This window comes from Marmota monax, unplaced genomic scaffold (assembly GCF_021218885.2).
Source record: "Marmota monax isolate L192 unplaced genomic scaffold, Marmota_monax_Labrador192_F-V1.1 WCK01_AAM20220418_F8-fsc00017, whole genome shotgun sequence".
NCBI lineage: Eukaryota > Metazoa > Chordata > Mammalia > Rodentia > Sciuridae > Marmota > Marmota monax.
The window spans coordinates 3,142,475-3,165,801 of NW_026695241.1; the positions used below are offsets into that span (position 1 = coordinate 3,142,475).

At 45.8% G+C, this 23,327-nt stretch overlaps 2 protein-coding genes and 1 long non-coding RNA gene across 9 annotated transcripts in view; 2 read left to right on the forward strand and 1 right to left on the reverse strand.

Moving 5' to 3' along the window:
- The first annotated feature begins 6,558 nt into the window (after nt 1–6,558).
- Nucleotides 6,559–7,371, forward strand: LOC124090470 (uncharacterized). The gene is made up of 2 exons (XR_006851092.1): nt 6,559–6,684; nt 7,020–7,371. It is a non-coding gene; the product is annotated as an uncharacterized LOC124090470 (long non-coding RNA).
- A 4,160-nt stretch (nt 7,372–11,531) lies between these two features.
- Nucleotides 11,532–16,023, forward strand: Serpina10 (serpin family A member 10). Its single transcript, XM_058577848.1, is given in 9 exon segments — nt 11,532–11,601; nt 11,604–11,627; nt 11,630–11,873; nt 11,875–11,913; nt 11,915–11,965; nt 11,967–11,999; nt 13,151–13,414; nt 15,851–15,907; nt 15,909–16,023. Coding segments are annotated over 9 exon segments (897 nt in total).
- A 2,310-nt stretch (nt 16,024–18,333) lies between these two features.
- Ppp4r4 (protein phosphatase 4 regulatory subunit 4) overlaps nt 18,334–23,327 on the reverse strand; it is a 105,999-nt gene continuing 101,005 nt past the window's right edge. For 6 of the 7 annotated variants that reach the window (XM_046440572.2, XM_046440574.2, XM_046440571.2 and 3 more), the window contains 2 exons: nt 21,968–22,115; nt 19,925–20,447 (listed from right to left, as the gene is read on the reverse strand). In XM_046440572.2, coding sequence (XP_046296528.1) covers nt 20,372–20,447; nt 21,968–22,115 — 224 coding nt within the window. In that variant the 3' untranslated portion in view covers nt 19,925–20,371. Of the gene's footprint in view, nt 19,748–19,924; nt 20,448–21,967; nt 22,116–23,327 lie in introns of those variants that run through there. The other variant, XM_046440573.2, reaches the window with a different exon arrangement.

Consider the following 23,327-nt stretch of genomic DNA (forward strand, 5'->3'; position numbering starts at 1 on the left):
GATTCTATTTGGAAACCTGGACCAACTCAAAAGAATAAAAGGGTAAATATGTGGAAAAAATATATAAAATATTTCAAAAATATATTTGAAATATATTTAACCACTTAAAGCAAAAATAACAATATATGTGTGTATGCTCATTATTGATCATTGATTCTCAGCTGCAAATGTTCCCATCACCATTGCTCTGCAGAAATCGGTCTGCAGGTTTCCAGCTGTTCTTTCTTTATAAATTGAGCATGGTGTCAAGCTTTGTCAATAGAGGGTGCTAGAGAGACATTGCAAGAGAAAGAGTCTTCACCTTTCTGGTCAAGGCCAAAAACATTAAATAAGACAAAAAACTAGGTGATTGGTAAAGAGATGATAGATAGACAGATAGATAGACAGACACAGAAATGATAGAAAGAATATAGCATGCACCTTGAGAAATAATGGCTGAAAAATACTTCCTTAAATACACATATTTATACAGCTATCTAATGGGTATACACACACACACACACACACACACACACACCCTGGAATCTTACTTAAATAAAAAAATACTAAATGCATTCTCACTAAAGTTAAAATTAAGACAAAACTATTCATTATACCCAGTACCATCTCACATTGTACTGTGGGTATTAAACAATTCAATTGCACAAAAGCAGAGACATAAGAATTGGGAAAAAACAAAACACAATTCTCTCTCTCTTTGCATAGGGCATGGCAATATACCTGCATAACTAACTAGACACTCAAGTCTGCATAGAAAGATGAACATACAAATCAACAGCACAAACTCAAACACTGAAAGAATGCAGCAAGATATCAGGACAGATATCAGGACATGCACAAATAACAGCCAGTTAGAAAGCACAGTGGAAGAGAAACCCCGACAGCAACAGAGACGAACATGTAGGAATAAATGTCAGAAGAAATGTGCAAGATCTACACTGAGAAAATTATAAAACAGTCTTTAAAAAAGTAGTCTCGAACTATTTTTTATTTTTTATTTTATTTGTATTTTTTATTCCACAAATCTGGAATAAGATTACTCAACATCATCTGCATATCAGCTTTCCCTAATCTAATTTGTCAGTTTGTTAGGATTTCAATAAAAATGCCAACAGTTGGGCTGGGGAGGTAGCTCTGTGGTACAGCACTTGCCTAGCATGCATGATGCTCTGGGTTCCAACCCCAGTACTTTAAAAAAAAAATGCTTTTTCTTGAAGTTAGACAAGATGATTCTACACTCTACATAGAAAAGTAAACATGCAAGAATAGCCAGGAAAGCACTGGAGAAGCCATAGGGGTGGACCATGGGGAGAGGGAGGCCCGTCTTAACAGATACCACGGCATATGGCACAGATTCCTTAATTACACCAGGTACTGGTACATGAATAGATAGATAGGCAGACGAGCGAAATAGGTGAGAAAGTCTGGAAATAGACCCGGGTTAAATGGGAACTTTGAATTTGAGGAAGAAAAGCTTTTTAAAAAGTAATATTGGAACAGCTGGATGGCCATTGGAGAAAACAGAAAAAGGTAAAATCCGAACCATTCCTTGTGCCAGAGGAAAAATGGGTAAATTCCTCATCGTTTAGGAGGAGGACAAGGCTTTCTAACCTCACCTTTAGATCCACAAGAAATTAGAGGCTGATAAACTTGACTACAGAAGAGAATTGCATAAGCAAGTCCCAAGACAAATGGAAACATCAAAGAAATGTTTACAAATTATAAATTGTGTCATCCATAGGAGCTAATATAACAAATCATAAGGAACCTCTTTCAAAATTAAGGACAATTTTTTTTTTTTTTTGTACCAGGGATCAAACTCAGGGACGCTCAACCCCTGAGCCACATCCCCAGCCCTATTTTGTATTTTATTTAGAGACAGGGTCTCACTGAGCTGCTTAGTGCCTTGCCATTGTTGAGGCTGGCTTTGAACTCGAGATCCTCCTGTCTCAGCCTCCTGAGCCGCTGGGATTACAGGCATGTGCCACTGCAACTGGCAAGGACAAGAATTTTTAAATCTTACATAAAAACAAACAAAATACAGGAGCAGACATACATAGATACACTGATTAAACATGAGAAATATGTTCAACTTCACTTAAAATTTAAAAAACACAAACTAAAACTATTGTAAAATACTGTTTCCTCTCTGCTGAGTTGGCAAAGGTGTGGGAGCTGGATGGACCACCCCCCAAGCCCCCCACCCGCATCAACTGCATAGACACTGCCCTTCCCATGCACAGCTGGAGGAGGCAGAAGGCCCCGTGGGAGGGGATTGGGCAACATACAACACATGTGTTTCCTAAGACCTGATGAAACAAATTACCACCAGCGGGGCAGCTTCCGACAGCAGAAATAAATCCATGCCCAGTTCTGGAGGGCAGAGTCCATGGGCCAGGTGTTGCCCAGTTCGATCCTGCCAAGGCTCTGAGAGCATGCGATCCAGCCTCCGGCTAGCCCCTGGGTGCTGTCGGCAGTCCTCAATGCTCCGGGGCTGGTGGGCCCATCACTCCCGTCTCTGCCTCTGTCCTCACGAGGTCTCCCCAGAATCCCTCTGTACTTCCAAGCTCCCTCTGCCTACCTCTGCGGAGAACACCTGTCTTTAGAGAAGGTCCTCCCCTTCCTAAGTCCAAGACGATCTCATCTTGAGACCCTTAACTTATTTGCACCTACAAAGGCCTTTTTTCTAAATAAGGTCACATTCACAGGTCCCCAGTGTTAGTTCTCAGAATATCTTTTAGGGGCCACTGTTAAACCCAATGTATTTTTTTAATACAGATATATTCACCTTCCATTCAGAAATCCCACTTCTAAGAATTATTAGCCTAAAGACACAGCATTGACAATTTTTAAAATGATATCTACAAAGTTATTAATTGGAGCATTCTTTGTAATTACAAAATAATGGGAAATTACTTAAAGGCCCAAACATAGGAAATTAGTTCAATGGGAGTACTACGTAGCTGTAAAAACAAACAAGCAAACCAAGGAGGATATCTACAAAGTGTTTGGAAGAAAAAGAAATCATGAATCTTTACTCTTGTCCTTACATAAAGAAATACAGGAAAAATAAACCAGAAAGTCATTAAATGATTCCCTAAAGTGGACTGGGGAAGAGGACTAGACCAGAGAGGTTGCAGTGGGGAGGGAACGGCACTTCTCTTGTGGATCTATTGATGCAATGTACACTTTTGGAATAATGTTAATATTCAATATATTAAAAAGAGCAGTTAAATTAACAAGACAATAAAAGTCCTGAAACAGAATAAAAAGAAAAACTCAAACAGGTCTGTATAATATTTTAAAATGCATTCTACTGTCATGTATAACTAAAAAGAACAAATTTAAAGAAGAAGAATGAGGAGGAGGAGGAGGAGGAGGAGGAGGAGGAAAGAGTCTCATTATCTAAGTGCAGGACTGGGACTATTCATCCCCAAGAGTAAGACGCTGCAGGCAGATCTTGGTGCCCTCCTTTCAGGTCTGCTTTTCCTGCAACGAGTGTAGCAGACACCATGTTATTTATGTGTCTCGTAGACCTGAGCAGAGAAGGGGACAGAAGTATGGAAGAGAGAAACGACGAAGCCCCCTGCAGAGTTGGTATGAATTAGAGCTATAAACTCATGGTTTCTAGTCCATTTCTGTCATATAATTATATCTAGGGTAATTTTAACATCTCAATAAAAATATAGAGATAGAGATACAGATATATTAAGAACAGTTATGTGTTAAAAAAAATTAAGAGTCCATGAGTCTGTATTGATAATGCTAATAAATCTACCTGTATTCACCTGTACCAAAGTTGGGTGGACATATGTTAGACATGACTACAAAATGAAAATTGTTGGGGAAATGTGTGAGGTGGCCAGGAGTGGTGGTGCACACCTGTAATCCCAGCAGTTCAGGAGGCTGAGGCAGGAGGATCTCAGATTCGAGATGAGCCTGGGCAACTTAGTGAGACCCTCTCTCAAAAATAAATACATAAATAGGACCAGGGATGTAGCTCAGTGGTAAAGCTCTCCTGGGTTCAATCAAAAAATCGTGGGGTAATATACAAAGTGATGTGTGCCCTATAATGATAAGGCCCTTCCTGACGCCTATGTGGATTCAACTGACGTGACTGTGGCCATCTTGAGTCGTCACCACAGTTATGGCAAAGATTGTAATAAATCACTGAGTCAAACTTAAAGCAGAAGATGAACCATCTTTATCGCCAGCTGGTGATCGGATCCACCAGGGGCAGGCTGCAAGTCTACATCTCCGACCCCCTCCAGCGGTTTGAGTGCCCCTTTTATACCATAAGTAAAACATGCCAGTACATGAGTCATAAGCAGCTGTTGCTATGATTCAAGACCACAAACAGCATGAGATCTCAAATCATAAGCAGAAGGAGAAGTGGGTCAAAACGACCCTAGTTGAGTACAAGTTAAAGAATGGTTACTAACATCTAGATAGTCATTCTCTGGCAGGGTTCATTGTCCAAGGAAAATGGGAACCAAAGAGACAACAATTTTACATCGTATAAGAATTGCCATCTTGTGCCCCTAACATTCTATGCTAAGCACCTATTGATGGGTATGGAGGGGGTATTCCCATGGGAGAAGCGTTTCTCACATTACCTGGAGTCTAGGGCAAAATGGAGTCTGTTGGGTCATTGCTCATATAGCCTGGTCCATAACACCACCACCCTTGTCCCCGCCAGTCTTCCTGCACAGTTTCTTAGCATGCTACGAATAGATCAAACCACGAGAGGTATGTGGAGCTTTACAACTGGACTCTGGCGCCAGCAATGGGCCCAGCCCTCGGATATCAGCTTGAGAGAAACCAGCTCCCTTCCGTCCGGGATAGAGCTACTTTTGTCCTTCCCAGGATGCACAGCTCTCCTTCTGACTCGACTTGCGGAACCCACTTGGTGTCGCTGCCACCCAAGAACCACACTTCAGTCATTAAGTGGCCGATAAATGGCACTCTGTGCCATCCTGGATCTGCCTGCCCATCTCGGGTCTCCTGGCAGTTGCAGCTGGTTCTCGTACACTGGGACTGGGTTGTTCTGGAACCATCTTTCAGCTCCTTCTACGGCCTTTCCTTAGTCCACTTCGGCTTAGTGTCCCCGAGAACAGAACTCTGTGATCAAGGCAGGAGTTTCTCAGAAAATCGGAGCTTGCTGATGTTCATGGTTCTCTTAATCTGTAATAAATATTCCCCAGAAGATCATACAGGTAGGAGGGGAAATGAGGAGCAACCGGAATGCTTTACCTCCCCCAAGTGGGGCTGTTCCACCAGCTGTGGCCAAAGCCTGGATTTCTATTTGGGTTTATTATTCGTTTGGGAGGAACATCTTCAAGACGGAGAGAGAAATCGGGCTCCTGTTTATCCAAGAGGGTCACCTCTGCTTGCTCTTTTGAAAGGGATTGGACAAGAACGTGCAGCACAGCCCCGGTGGCGGCTGCCCACCCTGGCCAAGCCCTGCCTTCCCTCGAGGGATGTCGGAGTCTGCAGCAGCTGGAGCCCTGGTGACTGAGAGGTGACGAGTCATTAAAGACATCTGAAGGCAGCGACCCTGGAGAAACCTGAAGTTAGAAGAAAGAACTACGCCAACCCCTCCCCACAGGCCAACAACTCGAATCAGATGGACGTGAATGAGAACGGACTTTTCTTTTCCTCCCTCTCTGACCACCGAGTGCATGAGGGCTGGCCAGGCCGAGCCAGCTCCCACCCAGGAGCTCGGGAAATCGCAGGTGTGAGGTTCAGCAGTTGCCAACCGCTGTTCAGAGCTCAAAGGTTCAGGTCACCTTCCTTTCAGTATTTTTTATTTGTTCTTTTTAGATACACATGACACTAGAGAGTGTTTTGACATATCATACAGACATGGAGGACAACTTTCCATTCTTGTGAGCCACATGATGTGGGGCTTCGTATATGTATTCATATAGGAAAAGACAGTTCATTCTACTGTCTTTCCTATTCCCATCCCTCCTCCCTTCCCTTCATTCCTCTTTGTCTAATCCAGTGAATTTCTATTCTTCTTTCACCCACCCCATCCCCCTCATTGTGAATCAGCCTCCACAGATCAGAGAGAACATTTGGCCTTTGTTTTTTGGGGACTGGCTTATTTCACTTAGCATGATATTCTCCAGTTCCATCCATTTACTGGCAAATGCCATCATTTCATTCTTCTTTATGGCTGAGTAATATTCCATTGTATATAGGTACCATATTTTCTTTATTCATTCATCTGTTAAAGGGCACCTGAGTTGGTTCCATAGTTGGCTATTGTGAATTGAGCTGCCATGAACATTGACGTGGTCTGGTGACCTTTCTTTAAGACATTCTCAGAGATGTATGGTCTTCATAGCCACTTAAGTCTTCATGAACTACTTCATTTGTGCCCCCAAAAGGGAATGAACGTGGATTAATCAACAGAAAGAAAGATCCAGAGCAGCCTTTCGGTGCCATCACTGCAAACACAACTCAAAGTTGGCGCCTTGGAAAGGCCTCATTTGTGTTTTCACTCTAAAGGGACACACGAGCTTCTCAGGTCCTACAGACTTTGGACTGAGCCTCTCTAGTCAAGCGTGTGGCCCGAGGGTGGCCGGAGGGTGTTGACCTGTGTCACAATTCCCGTGTTCATCCTGCACGGAGCTCAGTCCCTCTTGTTTCTGCCTGGGGAGTTTGGAGCCGGAGCAGGTGGGGAGTGGTGTCTGGGTGTCGCTGATCCTGTCCTGCGGCCCCCGTGGAGCTGCGCTGTGGGGCGGGGCGGGGAGGCGGTTGCTGGCTGACTCACCCGACTCGAGGTTCCTTTTCCTTAAATCACTTGCTTCCGTGTGATCTGCACACTTCTGCAAAGACATTGAGCTCCTTTAAAGAGGTTGGAGTCATGGTGGCTGCTCTTTGGGCCTGTGTGCAGCGAGGGTGTCCCTTCAGAGGGCCAGCAAGCCCCGGGCTGTTTTTGTCCCACTGGCAACTCCGATTCCCCCTGGCCGCCCGACTGCCATGGCTTACACGGCTGCCTGCCTTTCTAGAGTCTCTGCCTCCAGCCTCCGCCTCCTCAGTGATTGTGTCTGCGCCAAAAGGCATTCCACCCAAGAGGCTTCCCCAGCTAGGAACAAGGGACAGCAAAGGAGCTGGGCAGTTGAAGGACACCTCTTCAGATGACCCTCTGGGGGCAGCGTAGTCAGCCTGACCAGGGAGCAGCTGCTAAGCGCCCTTTTCCTCAGCTGTTTGTGCCAAAGATTGTGCGGCCACCTGACCATTGGGCCCCAGCCAAGACCCACGGCGGGGACGAAGGCCGTGAGGCCACCTGCTCAGCCGCTGGCTTTGGGTTCTGATTGCTGGGCGCCCTTCTGCACTAGAAGTAAATTCTTGCCTTGCGGACAGAGCTGTCTCTGAGTGTTTATTTCGGCTCCTGGGGGGCCTAGGACCCCTGATATTTCCATCAGGAGGTGAAATGATTGGGTTAGGAGAGCTTTCAACTAGTCAGTGTGCTAACCCACCACTGGGGCTAACTGGGTGGTGACTACAGGCAGCTAGGGAGTGGCTGAAAGAGGCGGGCCACCACACTCCTTTGGAGCATATATTTTGTCCCCTGTGAGGAACCTTCTCTCTGCTTCCCGATTGTCAGGTCACACCCCTCTGCCATGATGCTCTGCCTCACCTCAGGCTCAGAGCCACGCAGCTGGTTGTCTATGGACTGGGACTTCAGAACTGTGAGCACCAAGTAAACGTTCCCTCCTCTAAAGTGGGTCTTTTTGGGTCTTTTGGTCACAGCAACAAAAAAAGTTGACTGAAACATTTGGTGTGCCTATATAAGCCTTTTAAAATTTGCTAATGACTGATCATCTTACATGCATGAACATTTTACATTAATAGGATGTGCTTTTCTATGTGACTTGAATAAAGGATGTCATTAGCCCTTTAAAAAAAGATAGCATATGTGAGTGTATGTGCTGATGTGCAAAGTAGAGATGGCTAAACAGAGAAGAAGGAAAAAGCGAATCTGGAGAGAGGGATGTAGGTGTTCTTGGTGCTATTCTTTTGAGATAATTCAAAAACTAAAAACTTCCAATGAAAAATAAATAATGGCCAGAAGCACACAAGAAAAGAATAAATAAATAAAATAACAGCGCATAGTCCAGGACAGGAGCACTCGTGTATATATTGGGTGTGTGTTGTGTGTGAATGCATGTTGCTTAGAGCCTCACAAAGTTGCTTAGGCTGGCCTTGAACTTGCGATCCGCCTGCCTCAGCCTCCTGAGCTGTTGGGATTACAGGCGTGCACCACTGTGCCTGGTTTATAATTGTATTTTGCCTTCATCTTAGAACACTATTTTTTTTTAAATTTGTGGGTAGGTTATATTAATTATAAATTTTGATTCAAGGGTGGTAAGGAGCAGATAACCACATATTTATATGATAAAAAAGGAAGTCAGTAGGTCTGAGAAGTTGGGCTTAAAGGGTCTCCACCAGCCTTGACATTGAGGGCTTGAGGGTCTGTCCAGTTTCAATGCTGAGAGCTGTAAATTCACCTTGAAATAGGCTTTGTGATCTAGCTGTCTGTCTCACACTGGATTGGCGGGTCCTTGGGGTCGGAGAGCACCTGCCCCACCCTGGCTGAAGCAGGGGAGGCCACCATTGTCTTCTCCCTCACCAGGTGTTCTGTCCCCAGAGGCACTCAACAGAAAGTCCCTGGCCCTGTCCAGGCAGAGCTCAGGGTCAGGGCACAGCCTTGAGTTGAAAAGCAGAAGTTCCAGGTGAATCCATGTGTTTCGCCCCTGGAACTGGGAGTGCAGGAAGCCCCTCCTGGTGTGTGGTTTCCAGAAGCTCCGCCACCTCTGGGATGTTAATCAGTAACGGCCCCCAGGGGATCACACTTTGGAATAGCAAATATTTACTGAAGGCTTTGGCTACAACACCTAAGCCTTCATCGTTCCTCTGGACGATCTTCCCTGGCACCAGGGGCCCTTGGCGGGTATGAGGCAGTGACCACAGAGAGACCTTCAGAGTCCAACCCGAGGGGAGAGGAGGGGGAATGCCCTTGTCTGCTCTGGGTGGGCTCCAATGTGAGGGGTCAGTGGCCAAGCAGTGCAGAGTCCTCACCCTAGACTCCACAGGGACTGTGAATCCAGGCTGGGGCTGGGGAAGGGGTGGGCTCCCCTGCAGGAAGGGGGCCCGGGGAGTGGTGTGAGTCTCGGCCTTTCATGGGCCCTGACTAACGGCCCAGCAGAATGGGCCTGCCCCTGGGCAGGGTCGGGAGTGGACGGTCACTGCAGCTCTAGGTGCCAGGAGTCTCCTACCATCAGATGCTATCTGGGAAGGTGTGTCCTCACTGAGCTTGCCGGCTCCTAGTCCAAGGAGTGGCCCAGCACATAGGTCCTCACCATTTGGCTGAGGAACAAAGGCCTGAGATGACAGGGGGGATGGTTCCATTAGGAGGTGCAGGAGCCACCTGCTGTCAAGGACTCTCACCCGGCAGGAGAAGGGGGAGCTTCAGGAGCAGTATGGTGACACTTAGCATTTGGAAGGGGTGACATCTAGCTGGTGTGCTGGCTTAGCTTCCTGGTAACCGTGAGAGAGCTGACCAAATTCAAGAGCGTCCTGCCGAGGGCTTACCCTACAAAGTAGAGCTGAATATTGTCACGTGGCTGTCTTAGTTGGGACTGGCTCTAACAAAATGTCATGGGCTGGGGGCCTGAGCCATATTTGTCTCAGTCCTGGAGGCTCAGAGCCCAAGATCAGGGTGCTAGCACGGTTGGACTGTGTCAAGGACCCTCTCCCTGGTTTGCAGATGCTCACCTTTCATGCTGTGTCCTTCATGGGGAGAGGAGGTTCTCGGCCCTTGTCCTCTTATCATGAGGACACTAATCCCAACACAGGGCCCCCCACCATAACCTCATCTCAACCTAGTCACCTCCCAAGGCCCCACTTCCTCACTCCATCGTTTTGTGGGTGAGGGCTTGGACTTATGAATTTCGGAGGGGCACAATATTCAGTTCATAACCACAGTGAAGGCCTGGAATGGGGGGATTGGCGCACGGAAGGAGGGACTTACCCAACAGTGACAATGACGGCGTGACCTGCGATCCTGGGCTTGCTACTGGGGATTAGAGAGGACTTGTGAAGCATGACCCTGGGAAAACATGGCTGAAGAATTCACTGAGTGTGAGCGCTACTCAGGCCACAGCAGGGGGCCCTGATCCGTGGTGCTGTCAGCAGGGCGAGGGGCAGCAGGAGGAATCCCGGGGCTGGACTTGGCTTGGCTCCGGGTGCAGCAGCCTAGGAGGTTTGCTTTGGCATTCCCCCTTGACACAGGGACCCTGGGCCAGAGCCAGGGTCTCCCTGAAGGGAGAGGCCTGCGATACCCCACACCAAGGTGGGACGTCCTGCCCCACCCAGGCCCTCCTCCTCCCAGAACAGAGCAAGGGTGAGGGAGAGGGGTCTCTTGGTGGCCTGTGCAGCCAGGCCTGGTGTATGGCCAAACTCCAGGAACCAGAACATGTGGTCACAGACGGGCACAGCCCAGGAGCCATCCTGTGTGCCAAGGAACACGGAGGGACCTGGGAGAGGTGGTAGTAGGGGACAGGTACCAGACTGGAGCAGCAAAGCCAGCACACCCCAGGCTGCTGTGGGAGAGATGGGATTAAGCCCAGGCCAGTGCTGAAAGCCCCGGCTGTGCCAGCTCCCGCCATCCTGGGAGTCCAGCTAGAGGAGCAGGGAAGACCCGCGGGCACTGTGCAGGGCGGGGGCAGGTGCAGGAGGATGTGCGTCAAAAACCAGCGTGGCAGGCTTTCTCTTTTTCTTGCCCGAGGGCCTCTCAGACCCTCCAAATCCCCAGCCAAATGTGTCACATCCCAAGTGCCCGTGGCCCAGCGTACATTGGCTGCCTTATGGCTGAGCAATCAAAGGCCATGCCTGAAGCCATTCTGTAAAGGGTTTGTGAGGCCCCTGATGGCACCTGACCCTGCTCTGATACTGCCACTTGTCCCCGGAGAAGGGGAGGAAAGAGAAAGAAGAGGAAAAAGGAGTTGGAGAATGGGAGTTGCCCAAGGGCCCCGCAGGGGAGGAGAGCAGGAGGGGTTCTGCGCTGACATTTTGCTCCCTCCTTGGAGAATGGGTGCAACCCTGGCTGCTCCAGGGCTCCCCGGGGCAGGACTCTCCGAGCCAGAGTTGAGCCCCTGTGGGATCCTCCCAGAGGAGGCGGGGCTGCTGGAGGGATGGTCACCCCTCACTCGGGGCATGTTACTTGGGGCATTAAAGCAATCCCTGCCCCTTTCCTATGCAGGGAGTCTTCTGTGGAACGGAACCAGTCCTTGGCCTCCACAGTTGACCACATGAGGTGGCCCTGAGCCTCCTGCTCTCTGTCCTCCTGGCGGAGATGAGGCTGGTGCCTGGCCTGGCCCTTGGTCCTGGGTCACCAGAAGCCCAGGAAGGGATGGACACTCTGGAGCCTCAGCCTCCTCAGAACCAGACTCAGGGTGGGGGGAGTGCAGGCTCCTACTGATGGGGAGGATCAGCTGGGGACAGAGGGGGCCTGGCTGATGACCAGACAGCAGCTGTCTAGTGAGATTTTTAACTTTGGGCTCAACCTCCTGTGAAAGATGCCCATGAGGGACAGGGCAACGCGGTCTACTCCCCTTGGCCATGGTAGGCCTGATGCTGGGGTCAGAGGGCAGAGAGCGCCAGGTGGAAAGCAGCCTCCACCTGCAGACTCTGAGCCACGCCACGCCCCTGCTCCTGCCTCCCTCTTTAAGCTGATCAGAGAGACCCTCTCCACCAGAGCTGGGCCTTGCCCAGGGGAGTTTTGCCTTCATCCACAAGGATTTTGATGGCAAAGAGACCTTCCCCAATTCACCCAAGAGGCCCCTTGATACAGCATATGCCTGTGAATTTTCAGTGCCCTCAGGCCCAGGGGCTCATGAATATTACACAAAGAGCCTCAGGGGGAAGTTCCCCAGCTATTTGATGAGATTAATATCAAACCAAATTGATTCTGTGGATCACATCTTGTTCTGAGGGACTTGGGTCATGTTCTGCTCTCCCAAGCCAAAGCGCCCTTAGCTGTCCGTTGCTCCCCTGTCCTGCTCCCCTGTCCTGCTCAGGGAGTGGCTCTTGCTGGAGGAGCTCCTGTGAACCTGCTCTCCGGCTGCACAGCCAGCTGGAGCAGCGACAGACGGTGCCAGACAGGTCCAGGCACTCCCTGGTCTTCCCATAGCCTCCACTTCTTACTGTGTTCCTAGCACTTCTACCCAGTGCCCGAGAAATTTAGGGTTGTATTTTCTCTTCTTCCTTCTCTGCTTTTGTGACCTGGAGTAAGTGACAAAACCTCTGTCCTCCAATTTTGATTATAGAAAAACAGGGACACTCCCACCTGCTCTGATGTCACGAGGGCACATGAGATAATGAGTGCCCAGCTGTGCTTGGCACAGGCGAGGCACTACATATACATGGGCTTTTAGAAATCTTTGTCTCCCTGGCTGCCAACGCATAGGGCAGAACAGGAGCTGAAAGCAGAGCCCGAGAGGCAAACCTGCTCAGTCCACATAAATGCCCAGGCCAGGCACAACAAGGGTCTCCTGACACCCTGATCCCAGGTTCTCTGGGAGCATAGGACAGGGTGTGGATGCACAGGAACAAAGAGCCAGCCCAGGAGATGAGCGAAGCCCCAGGAGGGGAAGCCACTTTGCAGCCAGCCAGGGCACGACCCAGGACAGGCTCGGGTACAGAGGGTTGTGCAGAGGGGAGCTGGGGCTTCCCCTGTACTGGGAGTGCGTGGGCCAGAAATGCTGTCACTTTATGGAGATGCTGCACAGATGGTGGCCAGGGCCATGCAAAGGCCCCAAGTCTTCTCCAGACTTAAGCTAACCAGGACTGAGAGTGAGTTTTGTCCAGGTCCAGAAAGATGGGGAACAGGGACCAGGAGACATTCCCTTGCTTCTGTGTGTGACTCCAGCTGGGCTTGTGAGTAGAGGGCATTTTGCCCAGAAGAGCTGAGGCCTCTGGGTAATCCATTGGCCTGCCTGAGCTGTGGCCCTGGCAAACTTCATGAGGGGAGATGGCTCCTTGCTAGACGGAAGGCAGCAGAGCCCTCCCTCTGTGAGTGAGAACCTTGCTTTGGCAGAAGCTGCTTTCTGCATGCACTCCCTTCTTACTCGTTCAGGGAAGGGGCTGGCCACATGTGGCCCACCTTCACCGAAGCTGACACTTTCCACCTGGACAAGTCCAAGGCAGTCAAGGCGCCAGTGATGTACAGGGCAGGCAAGTCTGCCTCCACCTTTGATAAGAAGGTTCACTGCCATGTCCTCCCACTGCCCTACTGAGGAAACACCACCATGCTGGTGGTCCTCATGGGGAACACAGGTGACCACCTGGCCCTGGAAGGTGATCTGACCACAGAGCTGGTGGAGACATGGCTCAGGAACATGTAACATGCACAATCTCCGCCTATCTGTCCTTGTGACGCTCACCACGGTTTCATCCCAGGCACAGTGGCTCCAGCTGTCTGCCCCTTGAGCTCTGAGCTCCCAAGGGCGGGGGCAGCTGTCTCCTTCTTTCCCACTCTCCCCCAGCATTGATCGATGGATGGCAGGCCTGGCTCATCCAGCCATTTACTCAGCAAGTACTTACAGGGCTCCTCCTACTGTGATCCCTGCCCAGTGCTAGGGATGCAGCAGGGAAGAAAAGAGGCCAAGTCCCTGGCCCAGGAGCTTGTTTTCCAGGGCAGGAAGATGACCAGGAGCATTAGCAAGGGAGAGGGGCTCAGGAAAGGCCCAAGGAAGTGTCAGGCCGACATCTGAGCTAAAGGGTGAGTTGTGGGCTCTCTTGATGGAGAAGCGCATCAGGGCACAATGTTCTGGGATGGGAGTGTGCCCACTCGGCTGAGGAGCAGCAGGGAGCCTGGCCACCTCACCAAGCAAGCCCCAGAAAAGACTTGGGCTTTGTCTGAGGAGACGGAAGGGCCCTGGGGGGTCTGGGAAGGGGTGCGATGGCCTGCGTGGTGAAGACACCAGGGGGATGAGCGTGAAAGCAGGAGACCTGTTCAAGGTTAGGTCAAACCCCGATGGATGCTGCTGCTTGGATGGTGGGGTTGACAGTGGTAGTGACAAGGAGCGGTTGGATTCTGGATCTACCTAAGGAAGCAAGAGTTGGCAAAATCTTGAGTGGACTGGATGGGAGTGAGAGAAAGGAAGAGATCTGTCAGTCAAAGGTGATTGTAGCTTTTAGCCTTAGCAACTGGAAGGATCAACCCACCCTTTAGTGAAATGGGGGGAAAATGTGGGAAGCATACATCTAGGGTGGATTGTTCTGCCCATCTCTCTTCAGCAGAGCCCTGTCCCCTTCCTCTGGATGCTCGAGGAGCCACCTAGCCCTGAAGTGGACTGGCTTGCAAAGTCACGAGTCTGTCGAATCCTCAAAGAGCCCACGGAATCCCACCCCCTTCAGGGTGAAGGAAACCCTGACTTTACAAGGCCCTGCCGCCCACCTGCCTTGGACAGCTCCTCTAGAAAACCCCTCTGGTGCCAGTCTCGTGACCGAGATTTATTTCATCCCTTCCTTGAGAAGCAGCCCGATCCACAAATGGCTATTTAATACATACACACACACACACCTGTAGCTTCTCCCTAACTCCTATTTTTTGGGCCCGACTTTTATGCCTAGACTGTTAAGAACAGGTTTAGTCAGTCCACAGAATGCCCTCAGCCAATCGGCGTTTCTCAGGGGAGGTGCTCTTGGTTCAGAGGACAATCAGAACCACCTGTGGTCCACAGCAGTTCTGTGCCTTGTTGGGGACTGGGTGGCCTTCCGGGCCTGTGTTCACTGAGGACAGCAGTAGCCCCCTCTGCCCTCCCCTGTCCCCATGATCCTTATGACAAAGAAAATGCCCCCACACATCTCCACGTGGCGGCCACATCTCGTCACCTTCTTCCTTGGCTGTGGAGTTGGCTCATATTTTCTCATACAATTGTAACTTTCAACTCCAAGAGGGAGGACAAATTGAATCCACCTTTGCAGGACTCAGTAGAAAACTCTGGCCTGCAATCAGGCCTTAGCGTGCCAGGGAAGGCAAGACAATTCGACAATTCTGCTGGAAACACAAGGAAAATTGAAGACACGTGCTGTTTTACAAGGACGGCATCTCCATGAAGCTTAAACTGTAAACTATTAAATACCCTGTGTTTGCTCTTGGGAGTAAACTTTCACCCCAGAAAATAGAGAATTTCTAGGAATTATTAGGTTGATAAAATAATTATAAAGACACATCATTCATATTCCATTAGGTTCCTGGACAAAAGACTTTCATAAACAGGCAGGTAGCCTGAGTATAAGCAGAGTTTAGGAAGGTTTCAAGGACCTCAGGCTTGCCCCAGGGAGTGCCCCAGAACAGGACCAGGCACTGGGGAGCTCCCACCAGAGACTCACCACACCCTGTCCCCACCCTGCCAGAGGGAAAGTCAAAGGATGCAGGAGACCCAGGCAGCTCAAAGCCTTCCACAGGCACTGGTTCAACACAAGAATCAATAGCACAGAATATGGGGGCTCCACAAATATTAGATACGTATGCATAAATGTGCCAGTCAGAGTCCCTGGCTCCAATCACAGAACTTATTTTACATATTACACAATCACACTGGGTTCCTGAGGTCTCCTGGAAAAACCCCTCTTAGGTTTCTAAGGGAGTCCCTGGTACATCCCCAGACTGTGACTCCTGACATAGATGGGCCCTGTACCACTAAATCCCAGGAGTGTGGCCAAGTGGGTAGGACCACCATCAAGAATTTTAAGGGCTCAATTCGTTCCCTCTCTCTGCTGCCATATGAATGGTCTTCCACACTATTCCCTTTTCTGGGTTTTTTCAATCAGTGATTGAAGTTGATGAGAAAGGAACTGAGGCGGTGACAGGAACCCTGACAGAAATCACTGTATTCCCTGCCTCCCGTCACCAAGGTGCCCCGGCCATTCCACTTGAGGGTCTACAAGGAAACCTCGAGGGTGCTCCTATTTCTGCAGGGTGGTGAATCCAATCTCCTGTGACCCACAACTGGCATGAGCTCTCAGTGTGACAGCAGGTGCTCAATCAGGCATCTGAACCCACATGGGACATCAGCACTGGATGGCACAGTGTGTGTCCCCTGTGTCCTCAGCTTTTTCAGGCTGTTCTCAGATGAACACAAGGATAAAATTGATAACATTTTAAGACGTTGCTGCAATTTGTCCAGTGTTTTCAACCTGTGCTGTGTTGGAGAGCCGGGGCTATCTACCTTTCTCTGTTGCTCACACACTGAACTTTAAGAACATCGTTATGGTCACAACACTATTTTGAGATTAAAGCCTTAGGGGAAACACATGTACATAATCTCCTTGAGCCCTGTTTCTCTCTGGACTCCTTTCTGGTACAAATAAGTCCAGCACAACACCTTCATTTCACAAAGAAACAGGGATCCACAAACAGGGTCACATTGTCACTTTCATGGGCACCAGGCATTTTTGCCTTCATGGGCCCCTTGATAAGAAAGGGGGAAAAATAAGAATGTGTGTGTGTGTGTGTGTGTACATATATCTCCCCACATGTATTCATATATACATATACATATTAAAATTATACTTTATAACTGCATTGGTATGAAGATGAACATATTCTGGATTATATTTACCATTCTATCAAAGCATATATCTTGCTTATTGCTAGAAGTAAAGCATCTTTGTGGGCCCTTTCAGCATGGGGGCCTTTGGCCCAGTGCCTCTGCATCTAGTGAATAAGCCACACCTTGTATCTCTGGAAGGGAAACACCTGTCTCAGGCCACTGTGCAGCAACGGCGAGTCAGAAGCCCCCCTCTCCTGCATCCCATCACAAGCCTTTCTACTCCTCCTTCCCTCTACCTAAAGCATCTGATGGGATCCTGCTAAATAGTCAGGGCGTGCTCAAATCAAAGTTTTCCTCTAAATAAAAAAGAAAACAGAAAATATCCCTGAAGCTTCCTCCAGAAGTAATCTTCTGACATAGAAACAAGGAACTAGGAATGACCACAGAGCTAACTAATTTTGGAATGTCAACTGTGTCGACAAATGCCTAATTAATTTCTATCTATTTCTACATAATGTTGAAACATACCTAAAATTACTGGTTAGTTCTTTCAATTATTAATATAAATCAGAGTAAAGCTGAATAGGTGATAATATTAAGAGGCAGTTTAAAGACTGACTTCATCATTCTCAAATATGAACATTAATTCATTCCTGCAGTCCAAGTCCTGACATTCCTTTAGGACCAGGAAATTCCAGGGCCTAGGAAGAAAGACAAAGAAAGATGGCTAACTCCAAGAGCCACTCCTAAGCGACTTGTTAGTCAGGTTTATTTGTGTCGAAGTATGGTCTGTAAAAATAGCAGAGATTTCAGGAAAATTTCTCACTTTTAAGAGATGAAAATGAGAAAAGGTCTTTGAGAACATAATGCTCTGAAATAAACAGGGCTGAGCCAGTACAGGAAGGGTCACTGTCAAGGGCCACAGGAGGAGAGAATGCTTTCTTTACACCTGGTGGACGGGATCTACCTAGTAAGTTGTTAAACATAACTTTTATAAGAACATTGGTCTTGTTTCTGGTGTCAGTGGAGATCTGTGTGGATATTCATAACTACTGACATTTTTTATTGTGTCTACAATCTGTGCTTTTAAGTATAAATGTGACAAAATTTCAAAAACTTTAGAAGTTTATCATGTTAATGAAAAAAAATTTTTCCAAAAGTAATTGTGATTGACTGATTGACTGTTTTTGTTTATTTGGTACCAGGGATTGAACCCAGGGGCTCTTAACAATTGAGACACATCCCCAGCCCCATCCCAACTTTTTTTTTTTTTTTTTTTAATTTTGAGACAGTGTCTTGCTAAGTTGCTTAAGGCCTCGCTAAGTTGTTGAAGCTGAATTTGAACTCACAATCCTCCTGCCTCAGCTTCCCAAGCCACTGGGATTACAGGTCTGTGCCACCACACCCTGCATGATTGACTGTTATAACTCAGAATTTAATACCTAGGAGCAAGACTGCAATTAACTTCTCTACATTCTTAAACTTTACAAGTAGTGGTGATTTTTCTCTTCACTTTCCCCTTTTCCCACATCCATGATGGGGAAAAAAATCTAATAACTCACCTAAATTATTTTTTAACAAGTAAATTGAAATTATCCATTTTATTTAAAGTAACAGAGTCAAGGTGACTGAATTGAAGTACTGGAAAAAGGGATGCAGCCTTGATGTACCATTATGCACCACAAAGTCTCTAGATCATAAATGTTCAATCCACATTATTGATGATAGTAGGAGACATAATTAAAATAGTTAAATGAAATCCACAAAAACCATACTGAATTCCTTTAATTAGTGTTGTCAAATTTCTCACACTTACTGGAACTATGCTGACAAAATGAACAGTTAAACAGTTCTGTTTTATCCTCTGATGCAGGACATAACACATCACTAAACATGGACAAAAAGAGGCTTTGTGGAAGGAAAGGAAACAAATGGCACGAAAAAGACTCACACTGAATGACTGTTCCCTGAGTAATTTACAGTTGACATGGATGTGCTTCTATTATTCATTACTTGAAAATGAACTGTCTTGCTCTTTAATGATAGAATAAAAATTGCAGGAAAGTATTCAAAACTTTTTTCACAAACACAGGCACCTCATTAACCTATGTTTTATTTTGAGTCAATTCATTATCCATTTCACATTATAAAAAGTAACCACACACGCATATGCATTCACAAATTAGATCATCTTTATCATACATCAATATATTTTAAAAAACAAATATTTTCTAATATAATATAGTTATATGCTGATTGCATTTGAAATAGAGAAGCTGACAATAGCTTCATACAGTATATCTCAAGAACTGACGTTTTAAACTTAAGAACTGTACACGTTCCACAGGCAACTCTGATGAAATAATAGGACAAATAAATGCTGTTGACAAAGCTTAAGCATGATAGCTTGGAATAACAGCTGATTCAAACCAGATTCATCATTTTAAATGAAGTAAGGACTAATACAATCTAAAAAGTAAACAAAGTATGTATAAAAGAAATTCTAGGAAATAAAGGAAATCATCAATCTATTATTTTAAAGGTATCTGTAGCTCACAGTTATCAGAAGTCTTTATAGAATTTTCAATGCCAAATTGAAATGTGGGGATGTCCTGGAATCATGGAACTGATAAAACTATGGACAGCTGTTCAGTTTGTCCTTTCATCCTGGCTTGGAGAGCCATAAGAGGGTGCAGTAACTTCCTTACTTCCCAAGCTCCTGTCCCTGTGACGACCCAGCAAGGGCAAGGTCCGCTGACTTGCACTGTCTTATCCTATCTGAACACTACCCTCTAGGGCAATGGGAGAGCTGGGTTCCTGCACAAAGAAAGGCAGGCTTGTCTCACCGCAGCAGTCACTAATGCACACGCCTAGTTATTTTTCATTACATTGCACTGTTACATTGGAATTCTGTAACCACATTATTATTATTATTTAAGAAATATCTATTAATTATACCTCCTAGGGATCTAATTCCAAATATGGTAAGTTTAATATCAGCTGCCATTCTGTGTCTTTTCCCATTTCATTAAAAACAGAAACAAAAACAAAAACACCTTAAAGAGGTCCCAGCCACTGCTTCTGCTTTTGCCCACTGATCATGTCATCTCTAGCGGTCTCTGTCTGCCTCCTTCATTATGCAGTTGATTTAAGGGTTGGATTTTCTAGATTTCCTGAAGGAAAGAAGGATGGAAGGAGGGAAGGAAGGAAGGAAGACAGGGAGAGGAGAAAAGAAAACATGAAAAATTTTATCCATATAATGCTTACTAAGTAAATAAAGAAAAGCTACTTTAGATAAACCTAATATATGAGAACCTGATTAAGGGAAAAGATAAAACACACCTTAAAAATTACTCAGAATTACCTTTAATGACCAAAAAACCAAGTATGCACTTAACATAGCATTCAATTTAGTTCATACAAGTTTTGCTTCTTTTTAAATTTCATATAACCACAGTGGAAATTACACAGAACTAAATATATAAACTGACCTTAAAAGACACAATGCACACCTTTACTTCAAGTCACCACTATTTCTGAATACCAGATGTGTCATTTTATAAAGTGAGGGAATGTTCTGCACAGAATTTTCTTGAGAAATAAGAATTCAAATAATTAATACTTTCTGAAATCACTTCATAGACTTATTTTAAATAAAAAGGACATATTTTCATTTAGATGTGACGTGGTTCTGAAATGTGAATAATACTTCACAGAAGTGAGAGCAGGGGAGACATCAGCCACCTGTCCCAGCTAAGTGGTAGTACACACTTCTGATAGTCCACCCGAGACCCCCGTTATAGGAAGTGTGGCCAGGCACTTGGACATCCAGGCGTGTGGTCAGGAAACAGCTGTGGAGCCCAGCATTCCTCTCTTCAGAACATTCAGAAAAGAAGAAACAAGCCTGATGTGATTTCTTATCAGTCGTTGTTTTTGGACTCATTTTTGTAACCACCAATTATATAAAAAGGAAAAATGAGCTGGACAATGAAAGATCAGATATAGGAATCTGAAGTAAAGGAGGGCTGGCATGAATATATTTCAATGGTCTTTACTTTTAAAAAATGCTGATGACATTCAGAAAAATAAGTGGAGAAGGGAATGTGCCATTACTAAATATGTCCACATAGGAGAAGTCCAGGGCAACCCTGTGAGAAGAGAGCCTAGGTGGAGAGAGAGGCAGGATGTCAGGATGCAGAACAGAAAGGCCCCTTTCAAGACCAAGCGTGAGTCAGCACAGACAACAGTGAGGCTGGAGAAGCACGGGGCTGAACTGAGCCCTGCTGCTTGCTTGACAGGAGCTCACCGCCCGGTTCCACCTCTGCTTGCATAGCTTCTAAATGGAACTCCCACAGGTTCATCACCAGGGCAGTAACATATGGGTGGAGTATTTTCATTAGTCAGAGTGTTCTCCACATTAACAATGCTAATCTGTAATATCAATATCACTTTTTCCTATCTCTATTACTTTTTGTAGTATAGAGTCCTAACCCTTCTGTGAGCTCCATTGAATAAACTGATTTCTAAATTCTGAATGAAGTTGGGTATAGACCCACTGGCCAAATAAAATTTAAAATGAATTATAATATAATTTAAGTCCTAAAAAAGAACTCTGGCATGGAGTTTTTATAAAAGGATTCACATGAAAAACTTACTTTGAAACTGTCCATGAATTTAAAAGAAAGTCTGAATCTTGTCTAAGTTCTGTTCTAATCAGAAGGATTGGGAGTTCTATTTGAAAGAGCAAACCTGCAGCCCGGCTGAACCATGTGTACCTTGCTATGGTCTCTTATGATGATTTTTATGAGACTACACTCTTGAATGTTTAAGCTAAAAGAAACACAGGCTTCAGCAATTCAAACAAGGTGCAAAAGCATGTAAAACAGCATGGGGCAAGGAGAATAGAGAGAGGCCCTTTATAACTCCAAGGCCCAAGTGTAGTCTGCAAATGTCAGTTTTCTAAATTGCAACTCTGGTTTGTGCTAGAATAGTATTTCTTATGTGGCATTTGTTATACCCATCTTTCTGAGCAATGAGGGATTAGATCCCACAGCTGGCTGTTTAAAGGGATACAACTATACCACCTAACACCTTCTCAAAGAGAATTCCCCAGAAAGTAAAACTTTTATAGAAGAAAAGCAGATTTCAGATGCTAGCGGAGGTCATTTAAATGGTCTTTGTTGATTTCCTAAGGTTACAAGGTATTTGCCATATACTGCTTACTCGTGCACACCACCTAACACCCAAGTCTCCCACGATTATAATCCCCTTTGGCTTGAAACACTTCCTCGTTATGGACATTTCCTATGCTCTGGAAAGTATGTAAGTAAGAAGGAAAATGAACTGAGGACACGGTGGGACAATAAACTCAGCATGTGTCACTGACGACTTACGACACGGCCTTCCGGGGTTGTGGATCTTTATTCCCACTGTTCTTCGAATCAGCTGTGCTACTCGTCCCACGGGAGGTACTTGGTAAGGCAGGATTGGGAGAATAGGAAGGTGGAACATTACTGGCACTACGAGCCCGGAATGAATCATCTGAAAGTAACAAACAGAGTTAGACAGTGAACACACTAGAAAAATGTTAATTGAAGAGAAAAGGCCTCCACCAGGGGCCTTTTTCTATTTTTAAAGAATAGCTGACTTTTTCTCTTATTAAAGAAATTTAGTGAATTTACATACAATAAATTTCACAAAGTTAATATTTTAGCATATATATCTCCCCGGGAAGCCATCACCACAATTAAGATGTGGAACACCCGAATGTCCCTTCCCACCTCACTGCAATCCCTCCTTCTCTTCCTGCATCCTTCCTCTCTAAACCATTGATCTGCCTCCTGTCATTACAAATAAGCTTGCATTTTCTAGAATGTTACGTAAATGGAACCCTACAATATGTAATTTTCCGTTTTATCTGGCTTCTTTCATTCACAACAATTATTCTAAGATTCACCCATGTTGTGTATATTGATACTTCATTTTTATTTCTGACTATGTATTGTATGGGTATGTAAAATTTGTTTAAATATAATGTGTGTTGATAACACCAGGATTTTTTCCAGTTTTTGACTATTTCAAACAATGCTGCTTGGAACATTCATGTACAAGTTGGTCTGTGTGCGTTTTAGTACTCTCTGGTAAATACCTAGGAGTAGAATTGCTGGATCATATAGAGAGTGCGTATTTATCTTCAAAAGAAACTGCCAAAGTGTTGTCCAGAGTTCATTCTCTGCATCTGTCACTTCCAGCAGTGATGTCTGAGAGTTCTGGAGAGGTGTTCCATATCCTCACACTTTGAATATTGGCAGTCTTTTAAATTTTTGACATTCTAGTGAGTGCCAAGTGTTATCTTCTTGTGTGCTTAATATCCTCATTTGCATTTCCCTAATGATTAGTGATTTTAAGTATCTTTTCATGCACCTCTATGTATATTTTCTTTTGTAAAGTTCAGGTTCAAATCTTTTGCCCATTTTAGTAGTAGTTGCCTTATTAAAGACTTTTTTTGTATGTTATAAATGCAAGTCTTCTGTCAAGTATATATAATGTGAATATTTCTCCCAATCCATGCCCTTTTAGTCTTTTTTTTTTTCCAAAACCCAAAGGTAGAAAATTTTGATCAAGTCTAATATGCTGACAGGAGAAATCTATGTCTCAAAATAATAAAGGCTTTTTTCTATTATCTTCTTCAGAAAATACAGTGTTAGCTTTTATGTTTAAATATACATTTTTAATTAATTTTGTTTTTTTTTT